The following is an 18,302-nucleotide window of genomic DNA, read 5'->3' as shown; positions in this document are numbered from 1 at the left end:
ATGGCCTATCAGAACGGTGGGAGATAAAGACAGCATGCACAGCAAACAATGCAAACATCTTATCAGATATTTTATTTTCGTCGCGACAGCACTCTACAAACCCTGTACTAGTACAAGTGCTCATCCCATACCCAGGGAAAATAACACGAAGATGTCCCTCTACCACGACGCCTCCACAGTCCTAACAACCCCCTCCTCCACCGGCGGCTCCTTCAAATCCCGCATCTACAACTCCCGCGGTACGAACACAAAGGCTAATCCCGCGCAAATATACGCGCTTATTACGGAGACTGCGAAATGGGATATTCTTTTGAAAGAGGTCATTGAGAGGGCTGAATTACTCAAGTTGGAGTCTAAGGTGGTTTCTCTTCACCAATTCTCATATTACGCAGGTGTAGGACACTGCTAACTAAAATGACAAGACAGCTCACCCCCCTCCTCGCGCTATTCCTGGTCCATGATCATTTACTCTCAAAGAAAGGTATCGCGGCGAACAGTAGCCATCCGCTGCGATTGGTGATTGAGAAACACAAGACGAGATTACGGGGGGAGTTCATCAAAGCCCGTGTGCGAAGAGGATGCGCATCAGTCGAGGAATTGAAATCAGTCGTGCTCCGGGAGAAAAAGGCACGGCTTAGGGCTGAGAATGGCGATAAGGTCTCTGCTGTGTATCCGCGGTGGGTGCGCATTAATACTGTTAAGACGACCCTGGAGAAACAGTTGGGGAATACCTTCGCCGCATACGAGAAGGTGACCTCTCTGGCAGACCTAGTCCAGGACGACGACGACACGGATGACCAGAAACGGGTGTATATCGATCCGCATATCCCTGATTTACTCGCTGTGCCGCCGGGCGTCGAGTTTATTGCATCCGCCGCGTATAAGAACGGCGAGATTATTCTGCAGGATAAAGCGTCTTGTTTTCCTGCGTATCTCCTAGCGGGGGACACGGAGTGGGAAGGTGATTTGGTAGATGGGTGTGCGGCGCCGGGGAATAAGACCACGCATCTTGCTGCACTGTTGTCCAAGCACGGTGTTAAGAGTTCGAGGGTTATTTCCATGGACGCATCGCCGGCACGCTCGAAAACGCTACAGAAAATGGTCGCCGCGGCTGGTGCGGCGGGAAATATCGTCACCGTCCTCCAGGGACAAGACTTTCTAGCCATCGATCCAGTGACTGATGAGCGCTTCGCCAATGTCACCGGTCTCCTCCTCGATCCTAGTTGTTCGGGAAGCGGTATCATCGGCCGAGACGACGTGCCCCGACTCCTTCTTCCTAGTATTCCCGAGATTAAGAGTCGCAAGAATCAAGGAAAGAAACGTAAGCGCGATGATCCTCCTGCACCAGTCGTAGCGACACCATCATCAACAGACGAAAACGACACCCCGACTATACTGGATAACGACCGCCTGACGAAACTCTCAAACATCCAAGCGCGCATCGTCGAACATGCGCTTTCTTTCCCATCTGCGATGCGCGTGACGTATAGTACGTGTTCCATCCATCTAACCGAGAACGAATCTGTCGTGGAGCGCGTGTTGGGGTCGGACATTGCACAGCGCCGCGGGTGGAGGGTTATGCGGAGGGATGAGCAGCCGGTTGGTTTGAGGGAGTGGACGTATCGGGGGATTAAGAGTTATGGGGAGGGTGAGGAGAAAGAAAGTGTACAGTTGGGGAACGAAGAGTTGGAGGGGTGTTTGAGATGTTGGCCTGGGGATGAAGAGGGGCTTGGGGGGTTCTTTGTGGTTGGGTTTGTGAGAGATGGTCAGGACGACGGTCAAGAGGATGAGGATGATGACGAATGGGCGGGATTCTCGGATTAATTCTATACTGTACAATACTCTTGCACTTCATTTATATCACCTCAGAAACCGCCTTGTGCGGTTCAATTCCTTCTGCCTTGTATATAACTCCAACTTGACCGGGGAAAGCGACAGCTGCACTCTCGTATCACTAGGAATAGGCTTCCCCACACGTACCCGCCACTGTCCCCTCCGCACGAACCATTTACTGTCCTCCGGTTCGTCGAGGCGCGGGCGTTTTGTGGCCGATGGCAGTTCTGGGGGATAAGCGCCAGGGCTTACTAAAATATTATCAGTCTGGCCATTGACGGTAACATCCGCGTCATCCAGGATGGTCATGGACACAGTATCAGCCTTGTTCTCCTCCATTAGAGAAACATCAGGCGAGAATTTGCTGACGGCAGACTTGGTCAGACTTGCGATTCGTGCGCTGGTGGGACCTGAGAACCTAACTCTCGTGAGAGAGACGAGTGTGGTTTCGTTGTTGGTCTCAATGATGAGGTCGTGCGGTTTTTCGCTTGTGAAAGGCCGGGCGTATCCCATCCACCCGGCCTGTCGTTGGTCGTCATCCGGGATGAATTCCAGTCCTGATGGTCGCAGGTCTTCTAGGCGAATAACTATCTCGGATCGCTGCGTGATTGGGTTGGTGCGGATGTCGTGGGGTATTAGGCGCTGCTCTAGGCCGCGGAGGTGGTAGTATCGACAGTCTCGTAAGAGCTGTTCCTGATGCTCCCCACTCCGGATTTCCAACGGATAGCCCTGTAGCATATGCAGTAGTTCTGCAAAGACATCCCCAGACCGATTCGGTACACTCGGGGGTTCAATCGCCGGTGGCCGTAGCAACCCTGTCCGGTCTAATCCCGGGAAAACTTCTGATGGCGAAGCGAAGAAATCGGCAAATCCTAGGGAGAAGAAATTCGGTGAATTACCCGGGGACGAGAAGATGTCGCGGGGGATCTGGAACTGGCGGCCGCCGATTTGCACAAAGATGTCGGATTCGAAGAGCTGGGAGGTTAGGCGGGGTACTATACTGTCAGCTGCGTTCGGTTCAGGGTTGGAGGGACGTACAGCTGTAGAATTGCGCGTCTGCGAATAGCTTCACAAACTCCGTGCTGTCTCTGGGGCGGACGTGATATCCTGTGTTCATTAACATTACTGTCGCCATGGGCCCGGTAAAAGACATACCCTGCAAATGCCTCGCAATCTCCTGAAACGTCCCCGGATCCCGATCAATATACAATGTCCTCAGATTCACATCTCCATTCACGCTGAGTTGGGTTTCGAAGAACTGCGAGAAATAAGACGGAGCTCGAAGCTTTTAGCCTTCACTTCGCTTTTACAACCGAGACAGGACTGACCGTCTGATGCTATTGAGGCACCCGAGAGGCGGAAGAGTTCTGTGCCGATTTGGATGGAGAAGACCTTTTCGAGTGGGAGGGTGCATTGTTCTTGTTTGATTGACATTGCGTTCGCTCAACTTGAACTGAAATCGAGTGGAAGTGTCCGGTCAGGTTGAAGCCGACGCGATTCGCGTGTCGTCAGTCCTCGGTGCGATAAGATAAGCGTTTATGTGGGCAACAGGAAAAAAGAAAGAAAAAAAAAAAAAGGCAAAAAAAAGAAACGATCCCGGTGCGATTCGAACGCACAGCCTTTAGTACCGGAAACTAACGCGCTACCATTGCGCCACGAGACCGCTTGTGATAGAACGAGAACTTCTTTGTATTATAGCCTGGTTGGTGCTGAGGTGTCTGTACATACATAGTGACGCTACATACTAGTTTTATCGTCCTCTACTCGTGCTCTATGTTTCTATCATATGTTACCATGAGTTATTCGAGTTGGTCTAGCAAAAACTGTATTTGGCCAACATATGGTTATCCGTATGGATAATTGTCGGTTCCATCCTCATCATCTCCAGCCCATGCGGAAAATATATATCACAACGGTGGTACTCAACGGTGACCTGACCCAACATGTGACTGCATAAATAGCTCGATTGTCCAACACGACAACTATATCCCATAACTTAACTTCCAGAGAGAGTCTTCTTGACCCTGTATGTTTGTCCCCTGATACTACTCACCACCAAGACTACATCCCGGGATCCTGTCGAATGACTATCGGTAACACAGAATCGAGACATACTAACTTACCTTGCTAACTATACCAGCCGCCACAGTGACATACAAATGAGAATAGCATAGCATAGAAACGCTAGACCCAACGTCCAGTCCCCGTATGTACAAATGGAGCAATTACCCCCGTAGATATGCTCCGTAGATGTACTCCGTATCCCTAGCCAATCAGCATCGCCAATCCTTCGCGATGACACCATATCTATATGCCACTATATGCCAAAATAATGTATAGAACTACCCGGTACAATATAGCATCCAGCTTCACCCAAATCAATAACACATATATACGCATCAACTATATGGTGTATTTCCCACCAAAGACAGATTCTACCCCGCAACGCATTTGTAATCACCAATGACCTCCACAGTGATCCGCGGTTCATTGTCTTCCACGGTTTTCTGCACCGTCTCTTCCTCTTCTACAAGTACTATACTCTATCCTCTACCATCCTACATACTCAATTAAATCCATACCAAAGAAAGACAGACAAAATGGCCTTCGGAACAATCTACTCCTACCCCAACAACCCCCGGGTCATCAAGGTACGTCCCTCACCACCCTCCCTCACTAGTACTACCCATCTATCCAAATCATCATCCTAACAGTAATGCAACAGACCCACGCCGCCGCGAACCTCAACGGTCTGGAGGTAACAGAAGCCCCCTTCCAAATGGGCGTCACAAATCGCACACCTGAATTCCTCACCAAATTCCCTCTCGGCAAAATCCCCGCCTTCGAGTCTGCCGACTCCTCCGTCCGCATCTTCGAATCAGATGCTATCACCCAGTATGTCGCTGAATCGGGACCCGCAGCATCCCAGCTATTGGGCAGTACACCCGCCGAGAAAGCGCAGATTAGGCAGTGGATTGTCTTCGCGGAGGGCGAGGTCATGGGAGCTGTCACTAGGTCTGCGCTTTGGAGGGTTGGACTTAAGGCGTACGATGAGGCGACGGAGACTGCTGCGTTGGCGAGCTTGGATCGGGCGGTGAAAACGCTGGAGACGCATTTGCAGGGAAGGACGTGGTTGGCTTCTGAGGAGAAGTTGAGTTTGGCGGATATCTCGGTGGCGTCGGCACTTGTTTGGGCGTTTTCGATGATCTTGGATGCTGAGTTGAGGCCGCAGTATCCTACTGTGCTTGCTTGGTATGATCGGGTTCTCGAGACCGAGGGAGTTAAACAGGCTTTTGGAGAGAAGAAGTTTATTGAGAAGCGTAAGGCTCCTCCGTCGTAGACGATTACTCTGACTGTACGATATCACCACATAGCATGAAGTACATTAAAGCATAATTGCATCGAAGGATATCATACGCTCATATCAACATAGGAATAACGTTTGTACAAGGAAAAGACTACAGTCGAGCCAGCACATTACCGTTCCGTGCCATCGACTTGGTAATGTTCCGACTCGCCCAGTCCGCAATCGCCATATTGGTCACCATCGGATTCACTCCACTGGCGCTAGGGAACACCGATGCATCAAGCACATACAGCCCCTTTGTCCCCCAGACCCGACAATCCGCATCCACAACGCTCGTCCGGGGTGACTTGCCCATGCGACACGTACCCATCTGGTGTGCGCTGGCGAACAAGGTGCGTTCCGGATCCAGAGGGGGATGGCGACGTACTTCTGCAATCCACTCCTGCAGATCAGCACTGTTCGTGCCTTCAGATGCTTCTTTCGAGTCTGATGATCGAATGAACGGGGGCAGTGCCCGGCAGCTCGAGTGGAATTCCCTCGCTCCTGAAATATACGCAATCTTCGCCGTCGCAATCAGCGCTTCCAGCATGTGTTTCCGGTCATAGCTCGAAACCGTGTAGTCAATGCGACACCGTCCATCAACAGGATCGGGGTATACCCGTCCGGCGTCGCGCTCTTTCGTAAGGGTGATGAAGCCCGACATTCGCGGGAATTTGGCAGCCCACATCTTGTAATCCAGTCCATCGCGCCAGGGGAACGTCGGGATGAAAACAGCCGGTAACATCGAAAGGTTCTCGATCTTGACACCGTGCCCCTGTCCATCCATATTTTCAAACTCATTGACAACCGTGGTCAACGCTGAACCCTCCCAAGGACGAACCTCCTCATCAAAGACCGCCGCTGCTAGGGAGACCGGATGAAGGTGAAGATGTTTGCCAATGTGTGAGTTCTTCAAACCGCTGCGCAGCAAAAGAAGAGGGCTATGCAGGGTCCCGCAAGACACGATAACTGTCTTCGCTTTGATGATAACCTTCCGCGTCACGACATCACCGCTGGTACCAAAGTGAGTGTCTCTGGAGGTCCAGGTACCCTCCACACCGCTGGCCACTCGCCCCCCGTCCGTCTGATCGAATAATACTTTGTCCGCGTTGAAACCTTCCATGAACTTGGCACCGGCCTTGGCTGCGTCTGCCAGATAAGATTCGGTTGGTCCCTTCTTTCCGGTCGAGTGACAGCCCATCGTACAGTATCCACAGTAGTGCTCGCCATTCCCGGTGTTCTGGGGAACCGGCTTGGCTGCGTAGCCCAGCTTACGCGCCCCTTCGAGGATGACCCGGTTGCTATGGTTGTGCTCGATGTTAGAGTTTACCCCCATCCGATCAAAAACCCGATCCAGAGCCGTTTGAAATTCCAAGGACGTAAAGAACGGAAGACCCGCGTTTGCCCACTCCTGCCGGACGTAGCCCTGTGTCTGAAGCGAAGCTGACCAATTCACCGTACCACCACCTCCCCAGGTGGATCCTGAAAGCACGGCCATGGCGCCGTCATCGCTCATGGTTGCGCCGCCGCTTTCAAACAGGTTCGTGAAACCCTCGTTGAACCTCATTGGGAAATGCCTTGTCGAATGATGGTAAGACTTTTCCACAACAAGCACATTATGACCTGCTTCGGCGAGGTTCTTTGCCGCAACGCCCCCTCCACAACCACTTCCCACGATGACAACGTCGGTCTCGATCGTCTCTGGTTCATCACCGGGCGGCATCTGCAGAAACTCATACTCGTGGCCGTCCATGGCCTTCCCATGAACGGGAACCCGAGGGAAACCGATAACCGGGCAAATGGTCGGACTCATAGTCACCCACGTCTTCTTGAAAATAGCCGTGAGAGCCCTGTAAACGGCCCGGATCGGCTTCAGACGAGAGGTTTCCCATCCGCGGAATACCCTTTCACGAACCTCCAAAGGCTGCTCCGCGATAGGAGTAGTCGAGCCTGTGAGGATGAGAGAACCGGGTTTTGAGTTGAGAGCACTCAGAACCATCGACATCCCATTCTTACCCTCGTCATGCACCCATTCCGCAAATAGCCGTTGAATCGCATTCCGGAAGTCTGGATTTGCCGACGGTCGTTCCTCGAGATATCGCACGGCAACTTGGTTCGCATCCGGGCCGGGGATACTGGCAGCCAGCGCCGCTACAGCCTTATTCACCTCCGATGATGATACGACCTTGTCATTGGATGAGTGTGGACCCTCGCGGGCTTTGATAGAGGGAATGACCGTATCCGCCAGAGCCAAAAGTGTCTGCCATTGCGGTTTCGAGAATATCTCGGCGGTAGGCACGGGGGGAACCGGCGCATCCAACGGGGTATAAGTCGAGACTGCTTGCTCTGCCATTGTTGCGATTAGAGATATTGTAACTCGTAAGAATAGCCAAGGGTGAAAAGGGGAAGTCGAGTGTGCGGAATCGGTAGGTGATAGAGCACAACACAAAGTACGCGAAGTGGACCAGCGTCACTTCCGTATCGCCAATATTCTTGTAGAGGAGGTCAGGTCGCGCCTTCCAGTATATATGTTGTCCTCAGCACCCGCGCGACTGGCTTGACCAGCGATCGTTTCCCCCTGATTTGTCCGTAATCCTCGAGCCGGAGCGAGTTTGCGGGGAAGGAGCGACTAAACCGCAATAGACTTTTTCTTGCGAGAACAGCGAAGCAAGAGACGGAGGTCGGGGAGACACTGCGAGCCGAGGCCATCTTGTTCTGATTGACGGTGGGTCAGACTGATGTTTGGGGATGTTTTATTAGCTGAGAGCTTGATCTGCAGTGGAGAAATAACCGAGATGATTCCATGTGAAGCTGGACTTGAGTAAACAGAGTATAGCCATAATACCATTTATTAGAGGCTATTAGAGAGTATCTCGTATAATCGCACTATAGTTGAGAATGGAGAGAGTGAACGGAGAGTTGAGGGTGAGGGTGAGTTGGAGGTTGCGAGGCTCTACCGAGGTGCGTGTACAACGGGTATTAATGCAATTAATGCATTAGTTTATATCTGTACGTACAACAGCCGGGATCCGCTTCAACATACAGCAATTTTTTTTGGGGATTTCGTGACTGGCACCTGGTCCAAGCCTTCAATAGATGGTCGAAGTCTCTCCACACGCGAGATTTGCTTTTATTCTCTTCATGCTTCTGCCCAGAAGTAGTCTCATGAATAATTGCTTGCGCGATCGTAGTGCTACAAAGCCCGTGGCTGCGTAGACACTCGATCTCTGGCTTGGGCGATGCTCGGGGTCTGCTGGAGTCAGGTTCCTGGAGGTACGAGTTCGTAAAATTGAGGAAAACTCGGTTACAATCGCTCATCACCTTAGCTAAAGTGAAATGGCCCGAACTGCTGAGCCACATTGTTCATATGCCTGTCCCGCAAGACGATGAGACTGTATGACGAACTGAAAGAAACAACGAGGAGTCGTACGCTATTCAGCAGGTTGCAGTCCCGGATCTCTTCTGGACTGCTTGAATGACGGACTGGCTACCGTCCGTTAGGACAAGGAGGTAGCCATCTCGTTTTCGCCAGCTGTGGCTTCCGTGATTTTGGCTGGAGACAGCAGATCTTTTGGTATCCTCAGGGGTCATACATTGTGAACCATAAGATCAAAGGAGCGAGCGAGGCTGCAGACCTATGGCATATAATTGGCTTTTATTGGGCGACGATTCGACCCTTGAGACAACCCAACAAGCTGACTCCAGATCTGCTTTCTCTCCCTATAAGCAATGGCTTCAAGTTGAACAGTATAGGTTCTTGATTGACTCTATCTGTATGTCTGCTTTGACTTGGCTTGTGGCTTTGCCTGAAGAAAGTATCTTCGAAGGCTGTGGTCTCTTTTATGGACGTGGACCATTTGAATTTTCCTGAATTGGATCTGTGATTTACAGCAGCCTATCCATCGGAAGAAGAGGTTAATTCTCCGGAGCCCCTGCCAGCCTGGTCCAACTTTCGGAGAAGCAGGCAGTCAGTCTGCTGAGCGCAGTGATTCCTGTACCTATAATCAGCAAACGATTGTGTTGTGATGTCACACAAGCTTATTTAATAATGGAAACTGACATTTGCATTCTAATGCACTTGATCGTTCTCATAGGATTGGCTAGATTAATAGAATTCCGAGTCCCATTTCACGGAACTGGGATAATATTTGACCACAACCCATATGAAACACATACAACAACCGGGATTCGCTTATCTATTCATCAATAGCTAACGAGGACTTGCCGAAATCAAGCGAATAAACTATCAGCAGCAACCAGATGTTATCTCGTTTATGAAGCCATGTCCAAAGTAGGAACCCCGTTTCCACTGCGGCCATGGTGAAGCTCTAGATTGCACATTGAATCAAGGGAAAGAGACAGCGCATTTTCCAAAAAAAAAAGCACATAGAAAGCCTTCTGTTGCCCAAGCGGTCTGCGCCAAGTCAAAATAGCGGGCGAGCTATTTTGTTGTGGCAGATGCTCTCGGGGACAAAAAAGGGCGTCCTGGTACAGGTGCACGAAGCCATCGTCAGAATGGATCAGTGTTGACACCATTAAATGCATAGATCCTACCATACACCTCACACTTGATCATGATTTCCATTCATGGAGACTCAGCGGCTTCCACTCTAGCGTAAAGGTCCTTGTCAGAGACGTCAGTGTAAGACGGACTGTATTGACCCTTTTCCACTGAAATTCCTCGTTGTAATGGCTGTCGAGAATCTTTCGACTTGCTGAAGCCAATGGAGCCCAGTAAGCTCTTGCAGCGGTAGCACCAAGACTCGCGATAATCCCAAATGATTTTTGAACTTTCTACCCAAACTATGCTTTTTATGAGGAAACTACAGACAAGGAAACCTAGATCATTTTGACATTGATCCTGTCTAGTCATTTGCCATGATGCTAACCCTCTAAATTCATACAGAGCAACAATCTTATTCCTTCAAAAGAAATCACAGACCCTCTCTAAGCAACCTGTCCGTTTCATGCGTCTGTATTTATACTCAGAGACAGTTAATAGTAGCTAGCGACAGGCTCTCCCAGCACATCCAAGCGAGGTTCAATTCCTAGGCCCGGCGCGGTGGGCGCTGTAACATAGCCATCGTGTACATCAAACCCGCCATCCGCCGTCTTGAGCGTGACCATTTTCCGACTTTCAAGAATACAACGCAATGATCGCGCTGGGACCGTCTGCCCCAGGTGCACTATTGCTGCAAATGCAATATCTGAGCCTGTCGTCTCCTGTACGCTCATGGTATAGCCTGCGGCCAGAGCAATATCCCGCACACGGCGGCACCTGGTTAGACCACCCGTCTTGGAAACTTTCAGCCCAATGCTCTCTGCCGCGTCGTCCGCGACAAGCTGCACAATAGAAATCTCATCGATTGCAAGCTCGTCCATGCTCATGGGAATATCGGTTCTCCGGCGGAGAGAGAGACACTCGCGCAATGTAGGACAAGGTGCTTCCAGGATGAAATCCAGTCCGTCAGGCAGGAGCCTCAACAAACGAAGAGCGATTTCAACAGACAGTCCGCCATTGGCGTCAACAATAAATAATTCGCCGGGTTGTTTGTCAGCGAGAGACGCTGCTATGCGCGCGGCGTCAGCTGCAGGATCACCTCCAATCTTGACCGAGTGCCCTTTGTACCCTCTTTTCCGATGATCGGCAACGTTATTGCGCATGGCCTCCGGATCATCCACGGGAATGGAAGAAATAATTGGCAACCTAGTATCGGTGCGGCCGCCCAGAAGTTCACAGACAGGAAGTCCAACTGACTTCCCAAATATATCCCAGCAGGCAACATCGATCGCTGTTTTGGCATGTGTGTGACCGACCAGTGCAGTATCCATTGCATCATTGATACGGTCCACTCTTCGCGGATTCAGTCCGATCAGCTTGGGGGCGATTTCAGCGATACCCGCTCTGACTCCAAGTGCATGAGACGCGACAAATGTAGAGCCAAAAGGGGTGCTTTCCCCCCAGCCCTCAAGCCCATTATGGGTCGTTATCCGGACAATCGTGGCGTCGAAACTTGTATATTTCCGGCCCCCAGACAGATGATAGACACCTCCTGCGTATGGCAAGTCAACTTGGAAAACATCGATCCGTGTGATTCTTGGACCCGTCATGTTTCGTCGCGGTCCAAAGTAAACAGAGAAGAGGGTTTTCTTGTAACAGGTACGTAGATTCGAGTATCGTGCGCAGTAGACAGTGATATTCTCTTGACTGCTCACGGAAGTAAGCTCGGGCTCTGATCCCTATTTGTTGAAGATGCCATACCTCCTCCGGCTTCAGAAAATATGAAGATACCTATCCATCGTTTAAGATCGGCCATTGGAGTCGATTCCATGAGGATAGGGACTCGTTTCCATACTTGGGGAACAAGGATCGGGACAATAACAAGGATCGGGACAGAGAGCAATGCACACTTCGGTTCGGGTAGCACTGCCGTGAGCTATCCCGCACGGTTCAGTAATGGTCATTCGTGATTCGTCACATTATCATTAACACAAGAGCGATAAGTGAACTGGTTTGGAACCGAGACGGTGCATGGCCGCGGGGACCTATTGTGGTTGCGTCACTGGGGTTTACAACTATACCCAACCAGACACCAAGAATGAGAAACACGACCACGCCAGAACTACTATATATTAAACAAACCTTCCACATAATCTCCATACTACGTCGCTGACACAGCTATCCTCACCTGTGAGCCGTACTCGCCAACCATGACCACTGCTACGGTAAAAACCCGTCGGGCATTTCGCCGGACCGACGACTACACCCCAGGCACACCGAAGTTGAAGTATTTGGAGGAAGCCTTGCCTCCTCTCGGTCTGACATCGGTCTTGATAAAGATCCATGCCATTTCTCTGAATTACCGGGACGCTAACATCGCGAACGGCGGAAATCCCTGGCCCGTGTTACCAAATGGCATACTGTGCAATGATGCAGCAGGTGAAGTGGTCGCTACTGGCGAAAAGGTGAAGAACCTTGCTGTCGGGGACAAAGTGGCCCCTATAATCGACACAAAGTACATAACCGGGCGAGAGCTAGGTCGCTCCTGGCTAGCTGCTGATGAAGATGGTGTAATGGCGGACCATGTTATTTTTGAAGAGGAAGTTGTAGTCAAACTTCCGGATTACCTTGATTTTGTCAGCGCTGCGACAATTCCTTGTGCTGGAGTTACTGCATGGTCGGCACTAAAAGGTATGAGTATCGGTCAGACTGTCTTGATTCAAGGTACGTGCCTCTCCATTTGCAGTTATGGAGGAGCGACTGATACTCAGACTCGAAGGAACTGGTGGTGTCAGTGTATTCGCACTTAAGCTTGCTCGAGCCGCGGGCCTCCAAGTGATCTTGACATCCTCGAGTGATCACAAACTGGAGAAGATGAAGGACAAATATCCCAACCCACCACTGTTGACAGTCAACTATTCCAAAATTCCAGACTGGCATGAGGAAGTTCTGAGGCTTACTGGTGGTGTGGGTGTTGACATTGTGGTTGAGAATGGCGGTACCTCATCATTAGTTCAGTCTATGAAATGTACTCGAAGGGGCGGGATTGTTAGCCAAGTTGGGTATCTCGGAAAGCAAAATCCCCAAGACCTGGCTGAGCTCGTTCCGATTGTCATTGATAGACGGGTTATCCTAAGGCGGGTTTTCCACCGACATCCCCTGGTCTTACTTAACTAACAAACAGTAAAGGGGCATTAATGCAGGATCGAAGTATGATACGGAGGATTTCTGTGCTGCCCTGTCAGCTACCAAGGTGCAACTGGACGACCTGATTGACTCAACGTTTCCTTTTGAAAAGGCCGAGGAGGCAGTCGAGTACATTTGGAAGGGAAAACAGGTTGGGAAGCTTGTTCTTTGTCTTTAGAGACTAGGCTTCTAGCCATTTGTATAGCCGGCTGCTATCTGTATATACTATATACTTGGTAGGATGGAGCTAGTGTATAAACTAGACCAGGGTGTCGATTTGGCCGATTTATAAGGTTTTGGTAATAGACAGCTCGCCCTGGATTGTCACTACAGCCACCAAAAACAGTTACCTAAGCTTTGGGGACTTTCAGCAACTGTAGAACATCTTAGCTTCTGATTCTTTAGAGAAAATGTGTTGAATGAGACATCCGTGGTGTCCGTTCAACCCTCGGTACGGACACCCGATCCCTGTACTTCTTAATCCCGGAAAACCAACAAATACATCTTGAGATCGTGAGAATTTGAGCTGTTTCCCATTCAAGATCAGGTCGGTCTGTGCTATCATAAATAAGGCATTTATTGCCCTAGCTTTTAGATTTGATTCTTATTGCTCTGGTTATACCGGTCTTTCACATTTTTAAGGAAAACCCTTAGTTCAGAGAGGAGAACCTACCCTTAACAATCTATCACAGAATGTTAGAGTCTCGGTGATTAAACTTGCGTGCTTTTCGGGCTTGTGGACACTGGTCTAGTAAACATGCTAGGAAACCACGATATTCTGACGGAAACTGCGACGGCTAACGACAAATCCTCGCTGAATTACCGATCTGGTTCTGGAAAATATAGATGTTCTGTCTATGGGCACGCTTACATTCCGGAGACAACTACGTTCCCCGATGGCACTGTAAAAGACCATGCCAGGCGCATCTACGAAGAGATGCAGTCTACGCCTTCGCAGAGCTCCTTGCTGGATACCCAATGTCAACACCACAACCTGCTACTTCGAGTCAGCAAATTATGAAAATAACCTAACGGATTTTATATGTTAGGCGAACATTGTTCAAACCATCACAGATGTTGTCTCTTTTCCGAGAAGAGACCGCTAATGCCGGACGAAGTTGTCGTTAGTCCACGTAAAGTCACGATTCAGAAAAAACTGGAGCACACTTGTGAATGAACTACCTGGGACTGAAGGTACTAACACGGGCAGAGCAGACTTCCAGAAGAGAGTGATCAAGGACAACATGGGCAGTCTCGGGCCGCAGCAGAATACGGAGAACACTTAGACCTTGTCTCTGCGTGTTTCGACGTCCTGAATGAAAAAGGAGGAAACGAGCTTCAGGAGATAACCCTCAACACCATTAACTGGCAAAGTAAACAGATGAGCAAGGTTCAGGCCATACTTGACCACCTCAAGCAGAAAAGGCTTCTAGTTGCACTCGACCCAGAAATTATTGAGAGATGCCCGAAGAATCTCGACGGCGAATCTAGAAAGTTGATGCTAGGAGCAAATGACCGCTTTATGAAGATCCGAAGTGTTCGAGAGGTTCTTCAACTCGCTGAGCAGAACACTATCGCAATTCTCTTGTCCTCAGAAGTACTTGAAACGAAGTAGAGTTCTCAGCCTCACGGGCCATAATAAATGGATGTGGCATTGGTATGACTGCAGGGAACCCATTCCAGCTGACAATGAAACTAGCCAAGTACAGATATTGGTAAATATTTGTGTCTGGTAGGTATAATAGAGGCGGTATCGGTTGGAGTAATCGTTAAACAATCGAAGTCTCTTACTGTCGTCGCTACTCGCTGCAAAAAGACGTCGCACTGGTGCGACCTCGTCATCAATGGGTGATATAATAACATGGAATCATCTCTAATTTAGCGATAAATTCTGAACCACTGTCAAGTTCACGAAGAGACCGAGGGACGTCGAAGAGAAGTGCTAGACGACGACCCCCAAATATATGTTAGAACGCCAGTTTGAGACCTGCCACAGATTGTATTGACTAGTAACTCAGAAGATCCATACCCAGCTCCGGGTAGTTGAGGAGTAACAGACGCTGAACAGAAACAAAAACATCAACCTGCTACTTGTCCCTAGCGACTAGCCGAAGCCAGAACAAGCAGAAACCAACTCTTCTTGTCGAGCAGCAAAGGCATGAGCAACTTTGTCACTAGCTAGAGCTAGAATCCGACTCTCCAGGACAAATACATAGTCAAGCCAATCGATTTTGCAGTGTGGCAAGCTTGAAAGTATACCAAGGATATTGTAGAGATTCCTGCTCTCAAGGTTGCTGGTTTCCCATAAAAGGCCCCAAGATGAGGTCAGGATGCCTGTGCCGCTAAATGTCTGGCAGACAAAAGAGGCAAGCGCGAGCATGAGAGCGTTAGGGCCGGTCTCTGCGTCGCTGATGCAGAATTGGCTGGAGCAGTGGCGGTTTTGATTGATTGAACCTGTTACATTCCTCTATGAGAAAGCGAAGCACGCGTATAATGCACTGAAGACTCATCATTTTCTAATGTAAAGCGATGGGTAGCATGCTACTATAGTAGGTTAGTCACTAGTTAACATTATTTACTGCGGCTATAACTAGTTAGTTATAGTAGGCAAAGACCGGAGACTACGCTCACTGTGGGCTGCACCTCCTTTACATGGCACTTATTTACTAAACTTTGCCTTTATATGAGGCTATGTACTTGGTAGTCAATTGAGTGACTGCTATGGCCAGTCATATCGATTTGTTGCCTAATTTACTGGCTCTGGCTGTTATTATGCCTAATGGCTCAGGCAGCAAAATCACGTGTGGATTACGGAAGAAGGTATCTCCCTGAACCCCGGATCGAAATCGGGACATGCTATGTATTTAGTTATTTTTTTTTGAAGCCAGCGACCGGCTTATCTTATCAGCCACACACTCATTTTCTTCCACCCCGCGAAGACTCATCCTTTGACTGTTCTGAGTGAGATACAAGAGTCGCTGATTCGTCTCGACACTGTCCTTTTGGTTATTCAAGGGACGTGGAAACCATTGAAAAGAGTTTCCAGTTTACTATTTCCATTTTTGACCTGCCCCTGCGATTCGCACTGATAGACTTCATTGCCCCTCTTTCGGACATAACACCACAATGGAAACCAAAGTGAGTCGCGTTTCCCTACTATGGATACGAGGCCACTCTAACATATGTGATGCACAGCCCCAGGAAACCACCCTGCCCCTCCGTCCTGCTGTGGACGTGAAGCCTCCCCAGGAACATCCCCCCGCCCAGCCCGAAGAATCGCAGGAGTCAACATCCAAGAAGAAGGAAAAGAAGGAGAAGAAGGCTCAAGAGAAGGCCGCCAAGAAGGAGCAGGCGGCCAAGCAGCCCAAACAACCCAAGGGTCCCGCACCTCCCAAGGCGAAGAAGGAACCCGCCGCCCCTACCGACCCCGAGCAGATGTTCAAGGAAGGTTTCCTGCACCAGGTCTACCACGAACGACCTGAAGAGAGCGTTACCACTCGATTCCCTCCGGAACCTAATGGCTACTTGCACATCGGACACAGCAAGGCTATTGCCATCAACTTTGGATTCGCCAAGCACCACGGAGGCAAGTGTAATCTGCGATACGACGATACCAACCCGGCCGGTGAGGAACAAGAGTACTTCGAGTCGATTAGGGACATTGTCCAGTGGTTGGGCTTCAAGCCGGCTGCTATCACTTATTCCAGTGATCACTTTGACCGGTTGTATGAGTTGGCGGAGGAGCTGATTCGGAGGGATGGGGCTTACGTTTGCCACTGCTCAAGTACGTGAATCTTCGCTGCTAGCGAGGCATGCATATATTGATGGATGTTTTAGAGGCCGAAATAGAAGTCCAGAGAGGTGGAGGAGAGGGAGGAAAGGGCAAAGAACGTTTTGCGTGCGCGCACCGTGACCGTCCGATCGAAGAGTCGCTTACCGAGTTCCGGGCCATGCGCGACGGGAAATACCAGCCCAAGGAAGCTTCCCTTCGGATGAAGCAGGACCTCAGCAACCCGAATCCCCAGATGTGGGATCTTGCGGCGTACCGTATCCTCGAGGACAATCACCACTTCCGGACTGGTGACAAGTGGAAGATCTACCCGACATATGGTGAGTGTTCCAGGCACGGTTGGAAGTGCTATTCGGATTAACAACGTCTAGACTTCACGCACTGCCTTGTCGATAGTTTTGAGAACATCACCCACTCTCTCTGTACCACCGAGTTTGAGCTTTCGCGTGAGTCGTACAACTGGCTCATCAACAAGCTGGACGTCTTCAAGCCCATGCAGAGAGAATACGGCCGCCTCAATTTGACCGGAACTGTTCTTTCCAAGCGTAAGCTGAACCAGCTTGTCAAGGAGAACCATGTGCGAGGCTGGGACGACCCTCGTCTGTACACTCTGATTGGTCTTCGTCGCCGTGGTATCCCCCCGGGTGCTATTCGCGCGTTTGTCAATGAGTTGGGTGTCACTAAAAACGTGACCAACATCGAGATCAACCGTTTTGAACAGTCCATCCGTTCTTACCTGGAGTTCTCGGTGCCCCGGCTGATGATGGTGCTGGATCCAATTGAGGTTATCATTGATGACCTGCCAGACGACTACGTGGAGATGATCGAGCAGCCTTTTGCGCCCAAGGACCCTTCGTTTGGTGTATGTTTTCTATTTTTTTTACTTAACTCATATTTTGAAGATAAAAGGCTAATTGTTAGTCCCACAAATTGCCCTTCACCAAGCGGGTGTTCATCGACCGGAGTGACTTCCGTGAAGTGGACTCGCCAGACTACTTCCGTATGGCACCTGGCAAGCCCGTTGGTTTGTTGAAGGCTCCCTACCCGGTGACTGCCAAATCTTTCGAAAAGGATGAATCTGGTCGAGTCACGGTGGTCCATGCCAGCTACGACAAGCCTGCTGATGGGTCCGCGCCCAAGAAGCCCAAGGCGTGAGTACATCTCTCCCTACTCTGCAACAGCATGCTAACCAAGCCAGTTTCATCCAATGGGTCGCCAACAGCCCGGCACACAACAGTCCAGTCAAGGCAGAGGCACGGTTGCTCAACCCGCTGTTCCAGTCGAATAACCCCTCGGCTCACCCATCGGGCAACTTCCTCAACGACGTCAACCCTAACTCCGAAGACATCTACCCCAACGCCATGATTGAAGTGGGCTTCCACGACATCCGCCAGCGCGCCCCCTGGCCGGCAGAGGACCGGAAGGCCGGTGAAGAAAACGGTGTCCAGGCCGGACCTGAGGGCGTGCGGTTCCAGGCGATGCGGATTGCATACTTTGCCATGGACCGGGATACGACGGACAACAAGGTTGTGTTGAACCGGATTGTGAATTTGAAGGAGGGTGCATAGTTTATAGCGTAGCATTAGTATTTTGTGAATAGGTGCATGAATTCCCCTGGGGTAATATATATCTTGCTTGATGTGTTT

General features: G+C 50.2%; 8 protein-coding genes and 1 non-coding gene across 9 annotated transcripts; 5 read left to right on the top strand and 4 right to left on the bottom strand.

The window, feature by feature from the left end:
- The first annotated feature begins 124 nt into the window (after nucleotides 1–124).
- EURHEDRAFT_520031 (rRNA (cytosine-C5-)-methyltransferase RCM1) lies at nucleotides 125–1,988 on the top strand. The gene is made up of 2 exons (XM_040786805.1): nucleotides 125–358; nucleotides 427–1,988. Exons 1-2 carry the CDS (start codon nucleotides 152–154, stop codon nucleotides 1,822–1,824), a joined length of 1,605 nt encoding a protein of 534 aa, XP_040642487.1. The 5' UTR covers nucleotides 125–151; the 3' UTR covers nucleotides 1,825–1,988.
- Nucleotides 1,861–3,267, bottom strand: EURHEDRAFT_446973 (uncharacterized protein; the record flags this gene model as incomplete). Its single annotated transcript, XM_040783639.1, has 4 exons — nucleotides 1,861–2,828; nucleotides 2,872–2,940; nucleotides 2,989–3,111; nucleotides 3,162–3,267. The coding sequence occupies 4 exons, from the start codon at nucleotides 3,265–3,267 to the stop codon at nucleotides 1,861–1,863; spliced, it is 1,266 nt and encodes a 421-aa protein (XP_040642486.1).
- Nucleotides 3,268–3,424: 157 nt separating this feature from the next.
- EURHEDRAFT_t14 lies at nucleotides 3,425–3,496 on the bottom strand. The gene has a single exon. It is a non-coding gene; the product is annotated as a tRNA-Arg (tRNA).
- Nucleotides 3,497–4,433: 937 nt separating this feature from the next.
- EURHEDRAFT_373884 (glutathione S-transferase family protein) lies at nucleotides 4,434–5,173 on the top strand (the record flags this gene model as incomplete). The annotated part of the gene is made up of 2 exons (XM_040778581.1): nucleotides 4,434–4,484; nucleotides 4,559–5,173. The coding sequence occupies 2 exons, from the start codon at nucleotides 4,434–4,436 to the stop codon at nucleotides 5,171–5,173; spliced, it is 666 nt and encodes a 221-aa protein (XP_040642485.1).
- A 118-nt stretch (nucleotides 5,174–5,291) lies between these two features.
- On the bottom strand, nucleotides 5,292–7,532 carry EURHEDRAFT_512125 (putative long chain fatty alcohol oxidase; the record flags this gene model as incomplete). Its single annotated transcript, XM_040786037.1, has 1 exon — nucleotides 5,292–7,532. The coding sequence occupies one exon, from the start codon at nucleotides 7,530–7,532 to the stop codon at nucleotides 5,292–5,294; it is 2,241 nt and encodes a 746-aa protein (XP_040642484.1).
- A 2,522-nt stretch (nucleotides 7,533–10,054) lies between these two features.
- Nucleotides 10,055–11,553, bottom strand: EURHEDRAFT_383004 (mandelate racemase/muconate lactonizing enzyme family protein). Its single transcript, XM_040779558.1, has 2 exons — nucleotides 11,442–11,553; nucleotides 10,055–11,387 (listed from the first exon to the last, which is right to left on the bottom strand). Exon 2 carries the CDS (start codon nucleotides 11,288–11,290, stop codon nucleotides 10,175–10,177), a length of 1,116 nt encoding a protein of 371 aa, XP_040642483.1. The 5' UTR covers nucleotides 11,291–11,387; nucleotides 11,442–11,553; the 3' UTR covers nucleotides 10,055–10,174.
- A 135-nt stretch (nucleotides 11,554–11,688) lies between these two features.
- EURHEDRAFT_527855 (zinc-dependent alcohol dehydrogenase family protein) lies at nucleotides 11,689–13,204 on the top strand. The gene is made up of 3 exons (XM_040787031.1): nucleotides 11,689–12,404; nucleotides 12,460–12,817; nucleotides 12,870–13,204. Exons 1-3 carry the CDS (start codon nucleotides 11,891–11,893, stop codon nucleotides 13,042–13,044), a joined length of 1,047 nt encoding a protein of 348 aa, XP_040642482.1. The 5' UTR covers nucleotides 11,689–11,890; the 3' UTR covers nucleotides 13,045–13,204.
- A 419-nt stretch (nucleotides 13,205–13,623) lies between these two features.
- EURHEDRAFT_399121 (uncharacterized protein) lies at nucleotides 13,624–14,481 on the top strand (the record flags this gene model as incomplete). Its single annotated transcript, XM_040779900.1, has 2 exons — nucleotides 13,624–13,872; nucleotides 14,077–14,481. The coding sequence occupies 2 exons, from the start codon at nucleotides 13,624–13,626 to the stop codon at nucleotides 14,479–14,481; spliced, it is 654 nt and encodes a 217-aa protein (XP_040642481.1).
- A 1,511-nt stretch (nucleotides 14,482–15,992) lies between these two features.
- EURHEDRAFT_399120 (glutamine--tRNA ligase) lies at nucleotides 15,993–18,224 on the top strand (the record flags this gene model as incomplete). The annotated part of the gene is made up of 6 exons (XM_040779899.1): nucleotides 15,993–16,004; nucleotides 16,062–16,650; nucleotides 16,704–16,976; nucleotides 17,028–17,518; nucleotides 17,578–17,807; nucleotides 17,855–18,224. 6 exons carry the CDS (start codon nucleotides 15,993–15,995, stop codon nucleotides 18,222–18,224), a joined length of 1,965 nt encoding a protein of 654 aa, XP_040642480.1.
- Between the last annotated feature and the right edge of the window lie 78 nt (nucleotides 18,225–18,302).

Source organism: Aspergillus ruber, assembly GCF_000600275.1.
Source record: "Aspergillus ruber CBS 135680 unplaced genomic scaffold scaffold00002, whole genome shotgun sequence".
NCBI lineage: Eukaryota > Fungi > Ascomycota > Eurotiomycetes > Eurotiales > Aspergillaceae > Aspergillus > Aspergillus ruber.
Note: the sequence above shows the minus strand (reverse complement) of the source record. Positions and strands in the feature narration are given on the sequence as shown.